Source organism: Oncorhynchus nerka, linkage group LG2 (assembly GCF_034236695.1).
Source record: "Oncorhynchus nerka isolate Pitt River linkage group LG2, Oner_Uvic_2.0, whole genome shotgun sequence".
In the NCBI taxonomy this organism is placed as follows: domain Eukaryota; kingdom Metazoa; phylum Chordata; class Actinopteri; order Salmoniformes; family Salmonidae; genus Oncorhynchus; species Oncorhynchus nerka.
The window spans coordinates 34,798,992-34,819,766 of record NC_088397.1 but is presented as its reverse complement, the minus strand read 5'-3'; the positions used below and the strand labels follow the sequence as shown (position 1 = coordinate 34,819,766).

The 20,775-nt window shown below is 40.4% G+C and overlaps 2 protein-coding genes and 1 pseudogene across 2 annotated transcripts in view; all 3 read left to right on the top strand.

Annotated features, from left to right (window-relative positions):
• The window catches only part of LOC115134767 (nuclear factor erythroid 2-related factor 2-like), a 215,096-nt pseudogene extending 210,462 nt beyond the window's left edge, over positions 1-4,634 (top strand).
• The window catches only part of LOC135572436 (uncharacterized), a 243,011-nt gene extending 225,411 nt beyond the window's left edge, over positions 1-17,600 (top strand). The window contains exons 2-7 of the mRNA XM_065020389.1: positions 16,466-16,642; positions 16,733-16,794; positions 16,877-16,963; positions 17,050-17,091; positions 17,160-17,333; positions 17,413-17,600. Coding sequence (XP_064876461.1) covers positions 16,466-16,642; positions 16,733-16,794; positions 16,877-16,963; positions 17,050-17,091; positions 17,160-17,333; positions 17,413-17,448 — 578 coding nt within the window. The 3' untranslated portion in view covers positions 17,449-17,600. The remainder of the gene's footprint in view (positions 1-16,465; positions 16,643-16,732; positions 16,795-16,876; positions 16,964-17,049; positions 17,092-17,159; positions 17,334-17,412) is intronic.
• Positions 17,601-17,602: 2 nt separating this feature from the next.
• On the top strand, positions 17,603-19,355 carry LOC135572449 (putative nuclease HARBI1). Its single transcript, XM_065020437.1, has 3 exons — positions 17,603-18,098; positions 18,380-18,491; positions 18,586-19,355. The coding sequence occupies exons 1-3, from the start codon at positions 18,030-18,032 to the stop codon at positions 18,951-18,953; spliced, it is 549 nt and encodes a 182-aa protein (XP_064876509.1). The 5' UTR covers positions 17,603-18,029; the 3' UTR covers positions 18,954-19,355.
• The last annotated feature ends 1,420 nt before the right edge of the window (positions 19,356-20,775 follow it).

The window sequence follows — 20,775 nt, the reverse complement described above, 5'->3', positions numbered from 1 at the left end:
TTCAACTGTAACCCGTACCTAAATGAGGAGTTGTCCGTGGCAGAAGTTAAGAAGGCGATTGACACAGCAAAAAATGGGAAGGCATTTGGCATTGATGAACTTCTTAATGAAGTCTTAAAATCATCTAAATTAACTTAAGTTCTACATGGTGTGCTTTGAATTTGTTTAGAGTACAGTGTACCTCCATCCACTTGGAATAAGTCCATACTAAATCCCATTACCAAATCATTAAAAAATGACCAGAGAGTGCCACTGAACTGGGGAGGCATAAGTTTACTAGGTACGATCTATAAATTATATTCATCCATCCTCAACAGTAGGTTAATGACCTTTTTGGAGGATCAAAACATTATGGTGGAAAAACAAAAAAGTTTTCGTAAATCCAGAGACTGTATCGATCATATCTACTCGGTGTGTACAATAGCCAGTATACAAACATGAAGAACACCTTCCTAATTGTGAGTTGCACCCGCCCTTTTGCCCTCAGAACAGCCTCAATGCATCGGGGCATGGGCTCTACAAGATGTTGAAAGCGTTCCACAGGGATGCTGGCCCATGTTGTGTCAAGTTGGCTGAATGCCAACTGGCGATTTGACACATAGAAAATGTCATTCATTCATTAATTGTATTAATTCACTCTGTGATCAAGTTTCACTGAATAGGGTTTTCATACTTGCTATGGAGCTGTATATAGTTCCACCACGGGATAGCACGTATCCAAATATAAAGCTATTTCAGCCATGACTGTACATAGTCTTGAACTACAATGGCAATGCTATCCAATTTTAGATAGTCATTTTACCCATTGTTTATAAGGGTTGCCCACTAGAGATTACAAGTCTTTTGTTTTTCACTATGATAATGAAGACGTGAAATTAACAGTCTCACCTTTCAATAAAATATTTTACAATGTATATAGGTCACTGCCTGTTTTCTAATTCTTTGATTTCCTCTATTTTCAACAGCAGAACTTAAAAATGCAAGTGTCAGATATCCTGGATCAGAATGGCTATACCAGCACAAGCATGCCCTTAGAGGTGCAGGACCCTAACTACAGCTTCTACTTGCCTGAGCTCCCAGGCTTGGTCACAAACATTGATACTACACCACCTGTCCTACTCATCAACAACTTCAAAGGGATGGTTCCCCCTGACAACCTCAACCAAATGACTCTGAAACCCCGAGAGCTCAACACAACCTACACCACAGACAGGCTCTGTAAGCTGTTCTACACTGACCACTCAAACACAAAACCAAGCTCCCCCATGTTATCCTTTACTTCCAATGAGGCGGAGAAGGAGGTGAGACACAAACCACTGGAACCGTCAGAAATACATGTCCCCCAATTTTCCCTGACAGATGGACACAGGACTGCTACAGAGTTCCCTGACTCTGACTCCGGTCTGTCAATGGACAATGTCAGCTCGCCTATGAAATCCCATCAGGACGATAGTTCTATGGGATACAGCGACTCAGACCTGGAGGAGATGGACAGCAACCGGTCTGAGTACAGAGAGATGTTCTCACTGTCTCTCCATGGAGAGGAACAACAGTCCTCCCCTTTCAACACTGGTCCAGTATCCCATTTTCCGGCAGACAGGCTACCCTACCCAAAGAGTGAGCTCATAGAGGGCAACGGCCATAACCAGCGCCCATTCACCAAAGACAAGTCGAGAAGACACTCTGCGGGCTGCCAGTCCCGTCTGTCCAGAGACGAACAGCAGGCCAAGGCCCTGGGGATCCCCTTTGCTGTGGAGCTCATTATCAACCTGCCCGTGGACGACTTCAATGAGCTCATGTCCAAGCACCAGCTTAACGAGGTCCAGCTGGTCCTGATCCGACATCCGCCGACGGGGAAAGAACAAGGTGGCAGCCCAGAACTGCCGCAAGCGCAAGATGGAGAGCATCTCAGGCCTGGAGGGGGAGCTTGAAGCACTGTGCGAGAAGAAGGCACACTTACTCAGGGTGAGTGCCCAGAGGAAAGGCAGTCTGAAGGAGCTAAAGGAGCAGCTGGGGAGTCTGTACCTGGAGGTGTTCAGTCGGCTGAGAGATGAGGAGGGGAAGCCCTACTCTCCCAGTGACTACTCTCTCCAGCAGACCTCCGATGGCAGCATGTTCCTTGTGCCTCGTGTTAAAAAGACACTCAAGGGTGAAGACAAATAGTCTCTTCCATTGAACTGTTTTCATTACTTTTGTTCATACCTATTCTAAAAGACTACCATGCTCAAAGTTATATGCTAGACTATCAAAATTATATATGTTGCTTAATGAGTAGTGAAACAGGAGGGTTATTTTACTTAATTCCACTTGGTTAATGCAATAATATGGTCAATGTTGAAATCTCTCCTTATTTTGTACAGCAATGCTTTTTTTGTTCCTGTAATCATAGCTATGCAAATAGATTTCTACCCTATTTGCAATTGAGACATGATGACATGTGTGTATGTACAGTTGAAGTCGGAAGTTTACATACACTTAGGTTGGAGTCATTAAAACTCATTTTTCAACCACTCCACGAATTTCTTGTTAACAAACTATCGTTTTGGGAAGTCAGTTAGGACATCTACTTTGTGAATGACGCAGGTAATTTTTCCTAAAATTGTTTACAGACAGATGATTTAAATTATAATTAACTGTATCACTATTCCAGTGGGTCAGAAGTTTACATACTCTAAATTGACTGTGCCTTTAAACAACTTGGAAAATTCCAGAAAATTATGTCATGGCTTTAGAAGCTTCTGATAATTTACATCATTTGAATCAATTTGAGGTGTACATGTGGATGTATTTCAAGGCCTACCTTCAAACTCGCTGCCTATTTCCTTGATATCAGGGGAAAATCAAAAGAAATCAGCCAAGTCTGGTTCATCTTTGGGAGCAATTTCCAAACACCTGAAGGTACCACGTTCATCTGCACAAACAATAGTATGCAAGTATAAACACCATGGGACCACGCAGCCGTCATACCACTCAGGAAGGAGACGCATATTGTCTCCTAGAGATGAACGTATTTTGGTGTGAAAAGTACAAATCAATCCCAGGACAACAGCAAAGGACCTTTTGAAGATGCTTGAGGAAACAGGTGCTAAAGTATCTATATCCATAGCAAGGACGAAGCCACTGCTCCAAAATCGCCATTAAAAATACAGACTAAAGTTTGCAACTGCACATGGGGACAAAGATTGTACTTTTTGGAGAAATGTCTTCTGGTCTGAAACAAAAATAGAACTGTTTGGCCATAATTGACCATCGTCATGTTTGGAGGAAAAAGGGTGAGGCTTGCAAGCCGAGGAACACCATCCCAACCATGAAGCACGGGGGTGGCAGCATAATGTTGTGGGGGTACTTTGCTGCAGGAGGGACTGGTGCACTTCACAAAATAGATGGAACCATGAGGATGGAAAATTAGATGGATATATTGAAGCTACATCTCAAGACATCAATCAGGAAGTTAAAGCTTGGTCGCAAATGCGCCTTCCAAATGAACAATGACCCTAAGCATACTTCCAAAGTTGTGGCAAAATGGCTTAAGGACAACAAAGTCAAGGTATTGGAGTGGCCACAAAGCCCTGACCACAATCCCATGGAAAATGTGTGGACAGAACTGAAAAAGCATGTGCGAGCAAGGAGGCCTACACAACCTGACTCAGTTACACCAGCTACTATTTAATGAATCTGCCAGTTGAGGACTTGTGAGGCATCTGTTTCTCAAACTAGAGACTCTAATGTACTTGTCCTCTTGCTCAGCCGTGCACCGGGGCCTCTCATTACTCTTTCTATTCTGGTTAGAGTCAGTTTGCGCTGTTTTGTGAAGGGGAGTTGTACACCGCTTTGTACGAGATCTTCAGTTTCTTGGCAATTTCTCGCATGGAATAGCCTTCATTTCTTAGAACAAGAATAGACTGACGAGTTTCAGAAGAAAGCCTTTGTTTCTGGCAAATTTTGAGCCTGTAATCAAACCCACAAATGCTGATGCTCCAGATACTCAACTAGTCTAAAGAAGGCCAGTTATATTGCTTCTTTAATCAGGACAACAGTTTTCATAATTGAAAAAGGGGATTCTAATGATCAGTTAGCCTTTTAAAATGTAAACTTGGATTAGCTAACACAACGTGCACAGGAGTGATGGTTGCTGATAATGGGCCTCTGTACGCCTTTGTAGATATTCCATAAAAAAATCAGCCGTATCCAGCTACAATAGTCATTTACAAAATTAACAATGTCTACACTGTATTTCTGATCAATTTTATGTTATTTTAATAGACAAAAAATTGCTTTTCTTTCAAAAACAAGGACATTTCTAAGTGACCCCAACATTTTGAATGGTAGTGTACATAGTATTGGTAACCATCTATACGTAATATAAAAATAAACATTTGAAGTGTAGACTAATTTGCACATTTTAATTAAATCCAAATTCTGCTTCCTGTAAGGCATGTCCAATTCAAATTTGATTCAAATTCAAGAGTTTAATTGAAATTCAAGAGCAATTCGTAACTAAATTCTGAATCGACCCCAACCTTGCTAACTAGACCCCATGTTCTTGAAGTATACAACAGATAAAAATGACAGGGGTGTTTTCATGTAAGGCTTTGTTGACATTTGTGCAAATAAAGGTTGAAAGATCATCTCCACCCCATTTCTATTGTTCTCCTCCTTTCATGTCTAAGTGGAGGTTCATTACCCTTACAGAAAAACAGGTTCTGGCAAACAGTTGTGGCAAACCTTTGGCCAATTCACCATAAATGTGTGACAAGCTCATATTTTCACATGCAAATTCGTTTTGTCGCAAACTGTTGTGGTGAATTTGCAGAACTTTCTGTTTGCTGCAAAGTATGAATATGCACATTTAGACCAGGTTTTTGGTTACTGTGTGTTAAACATTGAAATGTTTGTACATAAACCAAATCACACAACTTTAAATGACCTTACTACACAGAGAAATAAATGAAACATCTAAATATAGTAAATATACTAAACAAAATGTATTCAATGTCTTTAACAGATAACAAATGTATCCAATACAACTTGAAATCATCAGCATGGTAATGAAGAAAAGAGCAAAGACTTGATATTTCATAAATAAATTATTTAATCTTTTTATCTAGCTACAACATTTACATGAGAAAAATGGGAACACGATGAGGATGTTGACCTTAGGATATTTAAAGGGACAACTACAGAAATATTTACATGAGCCAAATGATAACTGAGCAATAGATTAACCAATGGAAGTTTAAATATATTAACAAACATTTCAGAATTAAATCAACAAAAACTAAATCAAACCCAGTTCTGAAATATTGCCTTTTTGAGTGAACTTTTGTAGATGGTGGCCCGGATCCGGGAGAATTGTCATCAACTACACTGATTAGCATAGCGCAACGGTCAGAAAATATTACTAGAAAATATTCATATTCATGAAATCACAAGTGAAATATAGTGAAACACAGCTTAGCCTTTTGTTAATCACCCTGTCAACTCAGATTTTGAAATCATGCTTTACAGCCAAAGCAAGACAAGCGTTTGTGTAAGTTTATCGATAGCCTAGCATAGCATTATGTCCAGCTAGCAGCAGGAAGCTTAGTCACGAATATCAGAAAAGCAATCAAATTATTAGTTTACCTTTGATGAGCTTCGGATGTTTTCACTCATGAGACTCCCAGTTAGACAGCAAATGTTCCTTTTGTTCCATAAAGCTTATTTTCATAACCAAAATACCTCCGTTTGTTGGTCACGTTATGTTGAGAAATCCACCGGAAATAGCGGTCACGACAACGCCGAATAATATTCCAAATTAGCTCCATAATACCGACAGAAACATGGCAAATGTTTTTTATAATCAATCCTCAAGGTGTTTTTCAAATATCTATTCGATAATATATCCACCGGGACAATTGGCTTTTCAGTAGGACCGATTGGAAAAATGGCTACCTCTGTATTTTACGCAAGAATCACTCTGAGAGCCATCAGGTGACCACTTACACAATGTAGCCGCTTACGGGTATTCTTCAACATAAAGGCGTAAAACTACGTCACAATGCTGTAGACACCTTGGGGAATACGTAGAAAAAGTAATCTGGTTGATATCCCATTCACTGCTCAATAGGGACACAGAGCTTTCAAAACATGAGTCACTTCCGGATTGGATTTCTCTCAGGCTTTCGCCTGCAGTATCAGTTCTGTTATACTCACAGACAATATTTTGACCGTTTTGGAAACTTTAGAGTGTTTTCTATCCTAAGCTGTCAATTATATGCATATTCTAGCATCTTGTCCTGACAAAATATCCCGTTTACTTTGGGAACATTATTTTTTCCAAAAATGAAAATACTGCCCCCTTGTCACAAGAGGTTAATAGAAAATGACTGAAGTAAAAGTCATCAAGTAAAATACTACTTGAGTAAAAGTTTTAAAGTATTTGGTGAGAACAATACTTAAGTATCAAAGATAAATGGAATTGCTAAAATGTACTTAAGTATCAAAAGTAAAAGTATAAATAGTTTCAAATTCCTTAAACCATTAGGCCCATTTTTTATTTAAAAAAAAATGTATTGACAAGATAGGCAGGCGCACACTCCAACACTCAGACATAATTTACAAACAAAGTGTTTGTGTTTAGTGAGTCTGTGTGGTATGTCACAAAATCATGTTACGGCCACACATATGCTTAGGCTCTCGAGCAGCGCAGTGGTTTAAGACACTGTATCTCAGTGCAAGACACGTCACTGGAGTACCTGGTTCAAATCCAGACTGCATCACTCTGTGATTAGGAGTCCCATATGGCAGCACAAAATTAGCCCAGTGTCGTCCAGGGTAGGCCGTCATTGTAAATAAGAATTTATTCTTAACTGACTTGCCTAGTTAAATAAAGGTTACATCAAATATATATATATATATATATATACTTTAAAACATATCAAAATTCATTTTATATATCAATATTCTGCTAAGTCTTGCTAAGTGGATTGAAGGTTTAAACGGTACAGCCAAATGGCTATTTGCATAGTAGCAATATCAGAAATAGATAGTGTCAATATACACTACCAGTCCAACGTTATTGAACACCTATTCATTCAAGGGTTTTTCTTTATTTTTACTATTTTACTATTCTATTGTAGAATAATAGTGAAGACCTCAAAACTAAGAAATAACACATATGGAATCATGTAGTAACCAGAAAAGTGTTAACTTCTTACGGATCATTGGGACGCTAGCGTCCCACCTCAACAACATCCGGTGAAATTGCAGAGCGCCAAATTGACAGAAATCGTAATATTAAACATTCATGAAAATACAAGTGTCATACATAATTTAAAAGCTTAACTTCTTGTAATCCAGCCGCTTTGTCAGATTTCAAAAAGGCTTTACAGTGAAAGCACACCATGTGAATATCTGAGGACAGCGTCCCGCACACAAAAGCATTACATACATTTTCCAACCAAGCAGAGGAGTCATAAAAGTCAGAAATAGTTATAAAATAAATCACTTACCTTTGAAGATCTTCATCTGGTTGCAATCACAAGGGTCCCAGCTACATAAAAAAGTGTCCATTTGTTCGATAAAGTCCTTCTTTATATCCCAAAAATGTCAGTTTCATTGGAGCACTTGACTCAGTAAACCACTCCCGTTAAAAATGCATACAAATGAATCCCGTAAGTTACCAATAAACTCCTTCCAAACATATCAAACAACGTTCCGAATCAATCCACAGGTACCCTAATATGTAAATAATCAATACAATTTAAGACGGAGAATACCAGAGACCATTACCGGAGATAAATAACGAAGTGCACACCTTCATCGGAACTTAGAAAAATCACAAATTCAAAAAACAAGCCTGAAACTCGTTCTAAAGACTGATGACATCTAGTGGAAACCATAGGAACTGCAATCTGGGAGCACTTCCTTTTAGATTCCCATTCCCAGTCATTGTAATCATTGGTGAGCTGAAGAAAAATAATCTGGATGGATTGTCCTCGGATTTTAGCCTGCGAAACTTTAGTGTTTTCTATTCAATACTACCAATTATATGCATATCCTAGCATCTGTGCCTGAGTAACAAGCAGTTTACTTTGGGTCTCATTCATCCAAACTTCCGAATATGCCCCCTAGCCCGAAGAAGTTAAACAAATCAAAATATATTTTATATTTGAGATTCTTCAAATAGCCTGCCTTGATGACAGCTTTGCACACTCTTGGCATTGTCTCGGCATTCTCTCACCCAGCTTTATGAGGTAGTCACCTTCCTAAAAGTTACTGTACGGAATTTCTTTCCTTCTTAATACCTTTGAGCCAATCAGTTGTGTTGTAACAAAGTAGGAGTGATATACAGAAGATAGCCCTATTTAGTTAAATACCAAGTCCATATTATGGCAAGAACAGCTCAAATAAGCAAAGAGAAACGACAGTCCATCATTACTTTAAGATATGATAGTCAGTCAATACGGAACATTTCAAGAACTTTGAAAGTTTCTTCAAGTGCAGTCGCAAAAACCATCAAGCGCAATGATGAAACTGTCTCTCATGAGGACCGCCACAGGAAAGGAAGACCCAGAGTTACCTCTGCTGCAGAGAATAAGTTCATTAGAGTTACCAGCCTCAGAAATTGCAGCCCAAATAAATGCCTCCCAGAGTTCAAGTAACAGATACATCTCAACATCAACTGTTCAGAGGAGACTGTGTGTCAGGCTATCATGGTCGAATTGCTGCAAAGAAACAACTACTAAAGGATAACAAGAGACTTGCTTGGACATTATACCGGCGGAAATCTGTCCTTTGATCTGATGAATCCAAATTTGAGATTTTTGGTTCCAACCACCTTGTCTTTGTGAGACGCAGAGTAGGTGAACGGATGATCTCAGCATGTGTGGTGGAGGACATATGATGGTGTGGGGGTGCTTTGCTGGTTACACTATCAGTGATTTATTTAGAAATCAAGGCACACTTGACCAGCATGGCTACCACAGCAATCTGCAGAGATACGCCATCCCATCTGGTTTGCGCTTAGTGGGACTATCATTTGTTTTTCAACAGGACAATAACCCAACACACCTCCAGGTTGTGTAAGGGCTATTTGAACAAGAAGGAGAGTGATGGAGTGCTACATACGATGACCTGGCTTACACAATCACCCGACCTCAACCCAATTGAGATTGTTTGGGATGAGTTGGAACACAGAGTGAAGGAAAAGCAACCAACAAGTGCTTACAATATGTGGGAACTCCTTCAAGAAGGTTGAAAGAGCATTCCAGATGAAGCTGGTTGAGAGAATGCCAAGAGTTTGCAAAGCTGTCTTCAAAGCAAAGGGTGGCTCCTTTGAAGAATCTCAAATATTGTCAGAGTCGTGTGTATAGGTGGGCAGGGAAGTCAGGCACAGGAGAGTCAAACGGAGTGTAAATGGAGTCTTTTAATAAATGCCCACTTAACATGCTCCAAACACTAATATGTACATACATAAATAAACATGGGTACGAGGACCCGTCGCGCACCAATACAACCATAAAACATCACTGACATAAAACAATCTCTGACAAAGACATGAGGGGAAACAGAGGGTTAAATACACAACAGGTAATGAATGGGATTGAAACCAGGTGTGTTTAAAAAATAATAACAATAATAATTTCACCTTTATTTAACCAGGTAGGCTAGTTTAGAACAAGTTCTCATTTGCAACTGCGACCTGGCCAAGATAAAGCATAGCAGTGTGAACAGACAACACAGAGTTACACATGGAGTAAACAAATTAACAAGTCAATAACACAGTAGAAAAAAAAGGGAGTCTATATACATTGCAAAAGGCATGAGGAGGTAGGCGAATAATGGGAAGACAAGACAAAACCAATGGAAAATGAAAAAGGGATCAATGATGGCTAGAAGACCGGTGACGTCGACCGCCGAGCACCGCCCGAACAAGGAGAGGCAACGACTTCGGCAGAAGTCTTGGTTACTACATGATTCCATATTTGTTTTTTTTTAATCATTTTGATGTATTCACTATTATTCTACAATGTATAAAATATAGAAAAACTATTGAATGAGTATGTGTCCAAACTTTTGATTGGTACTATATCAAAACAAGATACATGACATAAAAAACAATGGGAAAAGACTTTGGAACACCTTAAATTATATTATGGGCAGAAAATCCATGACTATTTCACGGGGAAAGTGGACAAACTGAGAAGTGAAATGACAACACTGAAAAATGAACCATCATAATTATTTGAACCATCACCATCATATTTAAGATCTCACAATGAAAGAGAAGAATTGCCGTTTTGAATTTGGTCAAGTTTGTGTGGTGGGAAAACTGTTGTTATCAATTAATAATGATAAGCCACCAGGTATAGACAACCTAGATGGGAAACTATTGAGAATGGTAGCAGACTGTACTGCCACCAATGAGTGTGTCCACAGGCGTGGAAGGAAGTTAAAGTAATTCCACTACCTAAAAATAGTAAAGCCCCCTTTGCTGGCTCTAACAACCGCCCAATCAGTTTGCTGTCTGTTCTTACAGTAGAAAACTGACAGAGAGAATTGAAAATACACCTTTGTAAAGAACAAGTTAACTACTGACTTTCAGCATGCATATAGGGAACGACACTCAACTTGTACTGCAATGACTCAGATGACTGATGATTGGCTAAAATAAAAGGATAATAAGATGATAGTTGGAGCTGTATTGTTAGATTTAAGCCTTTGATGATATGGATCACAATTTGTTATTGAAAAAAACATGGGTTGGGTTTACATCACCTGCCATCACATGGTTGAAGAGTTACGTATCCAATAGAACTCAAGAGTATTCTTCAATGGAAGTTTCTTTAACATGAGATACAGTATGCGCAGTGCAGTATCCCTGAGGGCAGTTGACATGGGCCGTTACTCTTCTCTATTTTCAGAAATGATTTGGTACTTGTCTTACAAGAAGCTAAAATGACTATGTATGCTAATGATTTCACACTCTACACATCAGCACCTACAGTCAGTGAGCTCACTGAGACTTACCACGGAATTACAGTCAGTGACAGAATGGGAAATTAATTAACAATAAACTGGTCTTAAATGCATCTAAAAACCAAAAGCATATTTGGTTTAAAGCATTCTCTTAGACTGTTACAGGCTTTGTTTTTTTCATTCATAATTTAGAGGTTGGACATTAGCACGTGGGGTGCACCGATTGGTGTCACCTTGTAAGTCACTATGTGTAGCATCTGTGCTGGCTTGTTAGTTGGAAGTTGTTTCACCATATTTAAGAGTGGCTGGCCCAGTGCTCCAGTTGTCTTGAGAGATGTGGAGGGTTAACACCTTAACTTAAGGAACAATGTGGACTGTGAAGGGACACAGACATGTACATTGTGGATATGTCTGTGGTGTAGCGATGTTATATGATGTACTGTTTTATGTGTAATGTAAGTATCTTGATGTGTTTGGACCACAGGAAGAGTAGCTGCTGCCTTGGCCAACTAAAGGAGTCAAGGAAGCCGCTAATGGGTATCTCTAATAAAATACAAACTCCTTCAGTTGGCTATACCTATTTGATTTCAAGACAGACAATCCTTAATCTGATCATCCCTGTTTTAGTTTTGCTACACTTTTTGGTTTGCTTCCTGTCTTTAAGTTTGGTGTAGGTTTTTCTTTTGTTTGCCTCTTATTGGGTAAATGTAGTGGGTGCTCATGGTGGGTGTCTTAGGTCCCAGTTGTTGTTATGCTACTTTCAGTGGACATACCCATGGTGTCTTTCGAAACCCCTTCTAAAACCCAACCTGTTTTGTTTTAGTTGTCAGTTACTCTTTGTTAGTTTCCCCTTCTGTTTGAGTAACATTATTGGTTTTCTTGCAGGGGAACGTAACAAGACCTAAACTGGAGTTGTGCATAAAGTGTGTGACCTTTGTTGTTGAAATTGAAAAACTGAACTCCTATGAGTAACATTGGATAGTCAGTCATGGTCAAGTTATATTGACAAAGTTGTTGTGAAGATGGGGAGAGATAGGTCTGTTATAAAATATATGTTTTTGACACAAAGATAAACTGTACTAGTTGTTCGGGCTTTGCTCTTGTCCCATATTGATTACTGACTGGTAATATGGTCTGGTGCAGCAAAGAAAGACATAGCAAAGTTGCAGCTGGCTCAAAACAAAGCAGCACGCCTTGCCCTTAACTGCACACACTGAAGTAACAACATGCTTGAGTCTTTCATGGTTGAGGAGAAATTGACTACATCTCATCGTTAAGAAACATTTTTGTGTTGAAAATGCATAACCACGTATAATCTATTTGATACACTTCAAACAGATACATAGACCAGCAGACACGCCACTATGGGTTTCTTTACGGTACCCAAACCAAAAACAGATTTACTTCGTTTCTCACCATAGGTTACTCAGACAAAAAGCAAGTTTAGCTAAAACAAACTGATAAAGGATCTTGCATCATAGCGCCTCTCCTCTTTCTAAAGATCTACTTTAACTGTACTGCATATATGAACATGAAAATGTGTTTTTTCTTTCCTATATATACAGTGCCTTGCGAAAGTATTCGGCCCCCTTGAACTTTGCGACCTTTTGCCACATTTCAGGCTTCAAACATAAAGATATAAAACTGTATTTTTTTGTGAAGAATCAACAACAAGTGGGACACAATCATGAAGTGGAACGACATTTATTGGATATTTCAATCTTTTTTAACAAATCAAAAACTGAAAAATTGGGCGTGCAAAAATTATTCAGCCCCTTTATTTTCAGTGCAGCAAACTCTCTCCAGAAGTTCAGTGAGGATCTCTGAATGATCCAATGTTGACCTAAATGACTAATGATGATAAATACAATCCACCTGTGTGTAATCAAGTCTCTGTATAAATGCACCTGCACTGTGATAGTCTCAGAGGTCCGTTAAAAGCGCAGAGAGCATCATGAAGAACAAGGAACACACCAGGCAGGTCCGAGATACTGTTGTGAAGAAGTTTAAAGCCGGATTTGGATACAAAAAGATTTCCCAAGCTTTAAACATCCCAATGAGCACTGTGCAAGCGATAATATTGAAATGGAAGGAGTATCAGACCACTGCAAATCTACCAAGACCTGGCCGTCCCTCTAAACTTTCAGCTCATACAAGGAGAAGACTGATCAGAGATGCAGCCAAGAGGCCCATGATCACTCTGGATGAACTGCAGAGATCTACAGCTGAGGTGGGAGACTCTGTCCATAGGACAACAATCAGTCGTATATTGCACAAATCTGGCCTTTATGGAAGAGTGGCAAGAAGAAAGCCATTTCTTAAAGATATCCATAAAAAGTGTTGTTTAAAGTTTGCCACAAGCCACCTGGGAGACACACCAAACATGTGGAAGAAGGTGCTCTGGTCAGATGAAACCAAAATTGAACTTCTTGGCAACAATGCAAAACATTATGTTTGGCGTAAAAGCAACACAGCACATCACCCTGAACACACCATCCCCACTGTCAAACATGGTGGTGGCAGCATCATGGTTTGGGCCTGCTTTTCTTCAGCAGGGACAGGGAAGATGGTTAAAATTGATAGGAAGATGGATGGAGCCAAATACAGGACCATTCTGGAAGAAAACCTGATGGAGTCTGCAAAAGACCTGAGACTGGGACGGAGATTTGTCTTCCAACAAGACAATGATCCAAAACATAAAGCAAAATCTACAATGGAATGGTTCAAAAATAAACATATCCAGGTGTTAGAATGGCCAAGTCAAAGTCCAGACCTGAATCCAATCGAGAATCTGTGGAAAGAACTGAAAACTGCTGTTCACAAATGCTCTCCATCCAACCTCACTGAGCTCGAGCTGTTTTGCAAGGAGGAATGGGAAAAAAATTCAGTCTCTCGATGTGCAAAACTGATAGAGACATGCCCCAAGCGACTTACAGCTGTAATCGCAGCAAAAGGTGGCGCTACAAAGTCTTAACTTAAGGGGGCTGAATAATTTTGCACGCCCAATTTTTCAGTTTTTGATTTGTTAAAAAAGTTTGAAATATCCAATAAATATTGATTGTGTCCCACTTGTTGTTGATTCTTCACAAAAAAATACAGTTTTATATCTTTATGTTTGAAGCCTGAAATGTGGCAAAAGGTCGCAAAGTTCAAGGGGGCCGAATACTTTCGCAAGGCACTGTATATATATATATATATATATATATATATATAACTCTTTTTTATTTGGATTTGTTCTTGTCTATTACTGTTCTGTACTTTGTATGTTTTATGTGGACCTCAGGAAGAGTATCTTCTGCATGTGCAGTAGCTAATGCGGATCCTAATAAATTCAACTTAACCCTAACATCCATATGTGAAAATGGCACGTTTCTAGGTTTTGTGGAAAAGATAGGAAGATAAGTTTTTCCAATGACATCGGTGTGCATCATGTGATTTAAACTAATTATGAGAAAGCATTGCATGCTTATTGGTTGATGCATTGTAAACAAGTAGAAATGTGCTATTATCACATACACTATACAGTGGGGAGAACAAGTATTTGATACACTGCCGATTTTGCAGATTTTCCAATTTACAAAGCATGTCATTTTTATCATAGGTACACTTCAACTGTGAGAGACGGAATCTAAAACAAAAATCCAGAAAATCACATTGTATGATTTTTAAGTAATTAATTTGCATTTTATTGCATGACATAAGTATTTGATACATCAGAAAAGCAGAACTTAATATTTGGTACAGAAACGTTTGTTTGCAATTACAGAGATCATACGTTTCCTGTAGTTCTTGACCAGGTTTGCACACAATGCAGCAGGGATTTTGGCCCACTCCTCCATACAGACCTTCTCCAGATCCTTCAGGTTTCGGGAATGTCGCTGGGCAATACGGACTTTCAGCTCCCAGATTTTCTATTGGGTTCAGGTCTGGAGACTGGCTAGGCCACTCCAGGACCTTGAGATGCTTCTTACAGAGCTACTCCTTAGTTGCCCTGGCTGTGTGTTTCGGGCCGTTGTCATGTCATGTCATGTCACCCAGCCACCACCCATCTTCAATGCTCTTACAGAGGGAAGGAGGTAATTGGCCAAGATCTCGCGATACATGGCCCCATCCATCCTCCCCTCAATATGGTGCAGTCGTCCTGTGCAGGCATCCTTCTTCTTCCTCCAAACACGGCGAGTGGAGTTTAGACTCAAAAGCTCTATTATTGTCTCATCAGACTACTACATGACCCTCTCCCATTCCTCCTCTGGATCATCCAGATGGTCATTGGCAAACTTCAGACGGGCCTGGACATGCGCTGCCTTGAGCAGGGGGCCCTTGCGTGCGCTGCAGGATTTTAATCCATGACGGCGTATTGTGTTACTAGCGGATTTCTTTGAGACTGTGGTCCTAGCTCTCTTCAGGTCATTGACCAGGTCCTGCTGTGTAGTTCTGGGCTGATCCCTCACCTTCCTCATGATCATTGATGCCCCACGAGGTGAGCTCTTGCATGGAGCCCCAGACCGAGGGTGATTGGCCGTCATCTTGAACTTCCTCCATTTTCTAATAATTCTGCCAAAAGTTGTTGCCTTCTCACCAAGCTGCTTGCCTATTGTCCTGTAGCCCATCCCAGCCTTAGAATTAAGACATCCGGGATAAATGACTCAGCTGAGCTCAATGAAGCCAAAACATGTGCGTCCAGGCTTAATTGGTTGCACAAAGACCAAGCCAGGATGAGCAGACACGGATTCATTAAGCCAGGTGAAACCAATCCTGGATAGGTGCGCGCTCACGGCTCACTCAAATAGACCCCGCCACAGATCACAGATTAACTGATTTACCATGGCAACTAGAGCCGCGTACTTTTCCCCGTCGGAAGCACAAATCCTCATGGAGGCATACGAGGAGGTAAAAGATATAATTAAGAAGAAAGGCAACACCGCCACAGTGATAAAGCAAAGAGAAAAAGCGTGGCAAAGTATTGCAGACCGCCTGAATGCGTAAGTAGTGCACAATTACACACTCACCGCTCCGCTGAAACATCACAATTACAATTCAAATATTTAATTCACATCTCCAAAAATGCAGTTGTACTGTAATTATGAAACGGTTAAATTTTTAATTGAAATGCACTGCAGATATGAGTGAAATTGTGTAAAGTAACTCCATCACACTGTATAAAGCTATGATACATTTTTTGATATTTTTACTGAAAACAAGACAAAAATACCAAGTAATTTTTTGCAGTGTGACTCCATTAAATGTGTGTGTGTGTGTGTGTGTGTGTGTGTGTGTGTGTGTGTGTGTGTGTGTGTGTGTGTGTGTGTGTGTGTGTGTGTGTGTGTGTGTGTGTGTGTGTGTAGATTAAACATGAACGGGCCAAAACGGACATGGCAGCAGGTCAAAATCAAATACAAGAACATTCTGCAGAATGGTATGGTCCCTGACTAATATTTAACAAAGCACAAGCATATATTGTACCCAGAAGGTGCCTGCTCACACATTGTCTGTACTGTTTTAGCAGTGAAAAAGAATACCCACAGACAAGGCACGGGTGGTGGGTCACCAAAGGCTGACCTTACCCCAGCAGAGGACATGGCCTTGGAGCTAAATAAAGGCAGGCCCGTCTTAGAGGGGATCCCTGGGGGGAAAGAGACGAGCATAGGTTCCTCCCAAGATGCCACCCGCTTCATTCAAGGTATGTCCTTCCATCTCTACATGGGATACAACCACATTCATATTGAATCAATTTGGACTGTCTGACTTTGGTTTACCTATTGCCTTGCAGTGCCTGGCAGCACTGTGTTCCTGTTAGAGCCACCAGCACAAGCACCAGACGATGCTGATCCAGTGAGTACTCCATCAAAGGCATACTGTAGGCCTGGCATGTCTTGTCTACTAGCTTCAATATGAATCCGATTAAATGTGATAGGGTGAAGGCCCCAGTGCAGCAGCAACAGCACATGATGGAGACGATGATGAGGAGGAGACCATCTCTCTGGATTCCAGAAGGCATGAGGTATCATGTTAAGACTGTGAAAGTACTATTTACTCTACAATGGTGAGGAGTCCTCATCAAAATCAAAAATCTAATTTCTTTTACAGGACCCAGATGCTATACAGTGGGAAAACCAGCCTGGCAACATAGTGCGTATTAATAAAAGGACACCACATCCTGCCAAATTCCAGCTGCGCTAATTGTATTGTGTTCACAGAGCTCACAAGCTATCAGAAAGTTGTATGGCAACCACCTCCGGCGCCAAATAGAACTGGCAGACATAGACATTCAGTACAAGAAGAAAAAGATGGAAAATCTTGCACTGGAGTCCGAAATAAAAAAGAGGACAATTAGGAAACTGGACCTTGAAATAAAAAAACTTGAGAGGGAGGTGAGATATGCCTTCAATGTACACTGTATGCTAACTGTAACACAAATGTATTAATCATTATTTTTCTTTCCTCCCCCAGCTCCAAGAAGATGACACAGCTCAAAATAAAAATTAGGTATATTCTCGTAAAGTCAAGTGAGCCATGACATATGAGCTCTTATTGTGAGCACACAGGACGGTGGCATCTTTCTAAGGTTTTTTTTATTTTCCCAGCAATCAGTACAACCAAGTCATCGTTATAAGGCATCGCCCTCTTTGCCCACCCCCCAGCACCAGGTGTGGCCACTAGCCTATATGAAGGCCCAAAATTGTGTGTTCCTTTCTGCTCTGACAATGGCATGCCCATTCGTGCGAGATGTGGTGGATGAAGAAGCACTTGTGCTGAGGAGAGCCTTCAGGCGAGAAAGGGTCTTCAGGGACCGGTTGGACCCACTGGCCTTCCCTGATGACCATCTATATGAAAGATACAGGTTTTCTGCAGATGGCATCAGGTATCTATGCAGACTACTGGGTCCCAGGATTAAGCACCGCACTGCACGGAGCCATGCACTGAGTGTGGAGCAAATGGTTTGTGTGGCCTTGCGCTTTTTTGCTAGTGGAGCCTTCCTGTACTCAGTGGGGATGCAGAACAGCTGAACAAGGCCACAATTTGCCGCACAATAAGGAGTGTGTGTCTGGCTATCAAAGCATTAGCAGATGTCTTCATCTCCTTCCCTGGCCACAGAAGACTCTGTGACATCAAAGAGGAGTTCTATAGGATTGCAGGTAAGAGGATCTACAAATTACAGGACAACTGTTAACACATAGTAGGATACTCATTACTTTGTGTGACAGGTTTCCCCAATGTCATTGGTGCAGTGGACTGCACACACATAAGGATAAAAGCCCCCTCAGGTGCCCATGAGGCCGATTTTGTGAATAGGAAATCCTTTCACAGCATTAATGTTCAGGTGAACATAACTTTTTGATATTGTCCATTGACGAACACTCTGCATTGCCAGTGATGTGCATTGATTGGTGTAATATTCCTCATCTTATGATTTCAGATGGTCTGCAATGCTGACTGTGTGATCAGCAATGTTGTGGCAAAATGGCCTGGCTCAGTCCATGACTCCAGAATCTTTCGGGCCTCTGAAATCTATCAGTGCCTATCACAAGGTAAGCCACACAACCCCTATTTATAACCATCATGGCTGTGTCAAGAATATCACTGTGTTTATGAGGTAGTAATGATGAGATTTTGTGTTGACAGGTGAATTCTCTGGTGTGTTGCTGGGAGACAGGGGGTATGGCTGCCAGCCTTTTCTCCTGACACCTTTCACAGACCCCCAGGAAGCACAGCAGGCCTACAACCATGCCCATGCCAGGACCAGGGCCAGAGTTGAAATGACCTTTGGCCTCCTGAAGGCACGCTTTCACTGCCTTCACAAATTAAGGGTCAGCCCTGTTAGGGCATGTGATATTACTGTGGCTTGTGCTGTCCTCCACAATGTGGCCTGCCTGAGGAAGGAGAGGGCCCCCAGAGTGCCACCAGCCATGGACTGGGACAATCCGGCAATCTTCCCTGATGACAGTGGTCGGCTGCTGAGGGACCAATATGTGTTGAATTATTTTAGTTAGTATGTGTGCTTTCAATTTTGGTTAAATATGTCCTGCGGTGGCAGAGGAATTTGGGTTTTTTTGGGTTCGTTTTTTGACGAATTTGGCCTCTTATGATGTTTGTGCGGTATACTGTGTGTAATACAAGGCTGCAGGGAGGCTACTGCATCCATTCATTTGTCTGTTCAGTTGATGTGTATGGATTTGTCCTGCATTTATTTTAGTGTGCAGACATGCAGGGTGTGTTATATACAGACCTTTGAATGTGTATGTATCATTTTGTATAATATGCTTGGATTCTGTGCTTTCCATCTTGTAGAGTCACTGTGACTTCAGTTTCGAAAGGAGCTGATGGTTTACCTGCTTTGTTTTGTCCTTATTCAATAAAGGAACATAATGTTACACATTGTGTTTTTATATTCATATGGAATGTGTATTTGTTTATATGACAGAGTACTAGGGCCACACTGAAGAAAAAGGATAAAGTCATAAATTTATGAGGCTGGTTCTTTCTGCAGAAAAGCTACATATTGTTTTTACAGTTTTGATACTTATGACAATGTGATACTTAATATTCTGGCACATCAGCATGTCTTTGTTTATGAAACCATACTGAAGTACAATTTCACGAAATGCCCCACATCTGTCATTTTAACAACTGTCCTCCTTTAAAACAACTGGTTACAATATTATGACTTGTGTTTTTTTCCCCTCTGTGGCCCTAATATTCTATCATTTTATATATAGCCTTATAGTCTATGGGAAACTGTAAATTATCTAATGATAGCAACATCATCTAAAAATCATTTTTTATCCAAAATCATTGAAATTAATGATCACAAACGTTTAAATAATAACAGTGGGTCTAGTTATATGTGATAACAATGTATAGTGAGCAGTGAAATAACTATTGGTTTCCATTTGTGGTGACTGCTGACTGACATTAGGGATGAGATTAAATAGATCCTGGAATTTAGCCTGGTCTGGAGCAGGCTAGCTCCACAGAATAAATCTCCATGGTAATTTATACCATAACATATCCTCCTGCCCCCTATCCATCTTTAGTGCAACCGGATTACGGATCAATTGAGCCAGGATCACCAAGATATCCTGGCTTAATCCCTTATCCTAGTTTTGTGCAACAGGCCCCGGGTCTACAATTTTATCCCTGTTGTTATTGCTGTTGTTCTGGGACTGATTTGCACTTTTCACACCAAAGTACGCTCGGCTGCATGATCCCATGGTGTTTATACTTGCGTACTATTGTTTGTACAGATGAACGTGGTACCTTCAGGTGTTTGGAAATTGCTCCTAAGGATGAACCAGACTTGTGCAGGTCTACAATTTTTTTTCTGAGGTCTTGGCTGATTTCTTTTGATTTTCCCATGATGTCAAGCAAAGAGGCAGAGTTTGAAGGTAGGCCTTGAAATACATCCACAGGTACACCTCCAATTGACTCAAATTATGTCAATTAGCCTGTCAGAAGCTTCTAAAGCCATGACATAATTTTCTGGAATTTTTAGTGTATGTAAACTTCTGACCCACTGGAATTGTGATACAGTGAATTATAAGTGAACTAATCTCTGTAAACAATTATTGGGACCATTACTTGTCATGCAGTCAACATCCTAAGCGACTTGCCAAAACTATAGTTTGTTAACAAGAAATTTGTGGAGTGGTTGAGAAACAAGTTTTAATGACTCTAACCTAAGTGTATGTAAACTTCCGACTTCAACTGTATATACTGAATAGCTCAATTTACAGAATGTGTGACTGCTATTTAAGGGGATTTGTTGGGTGTTATAACTGGATACACCAGTTGAAAGCCCTAACCCACTTTGGG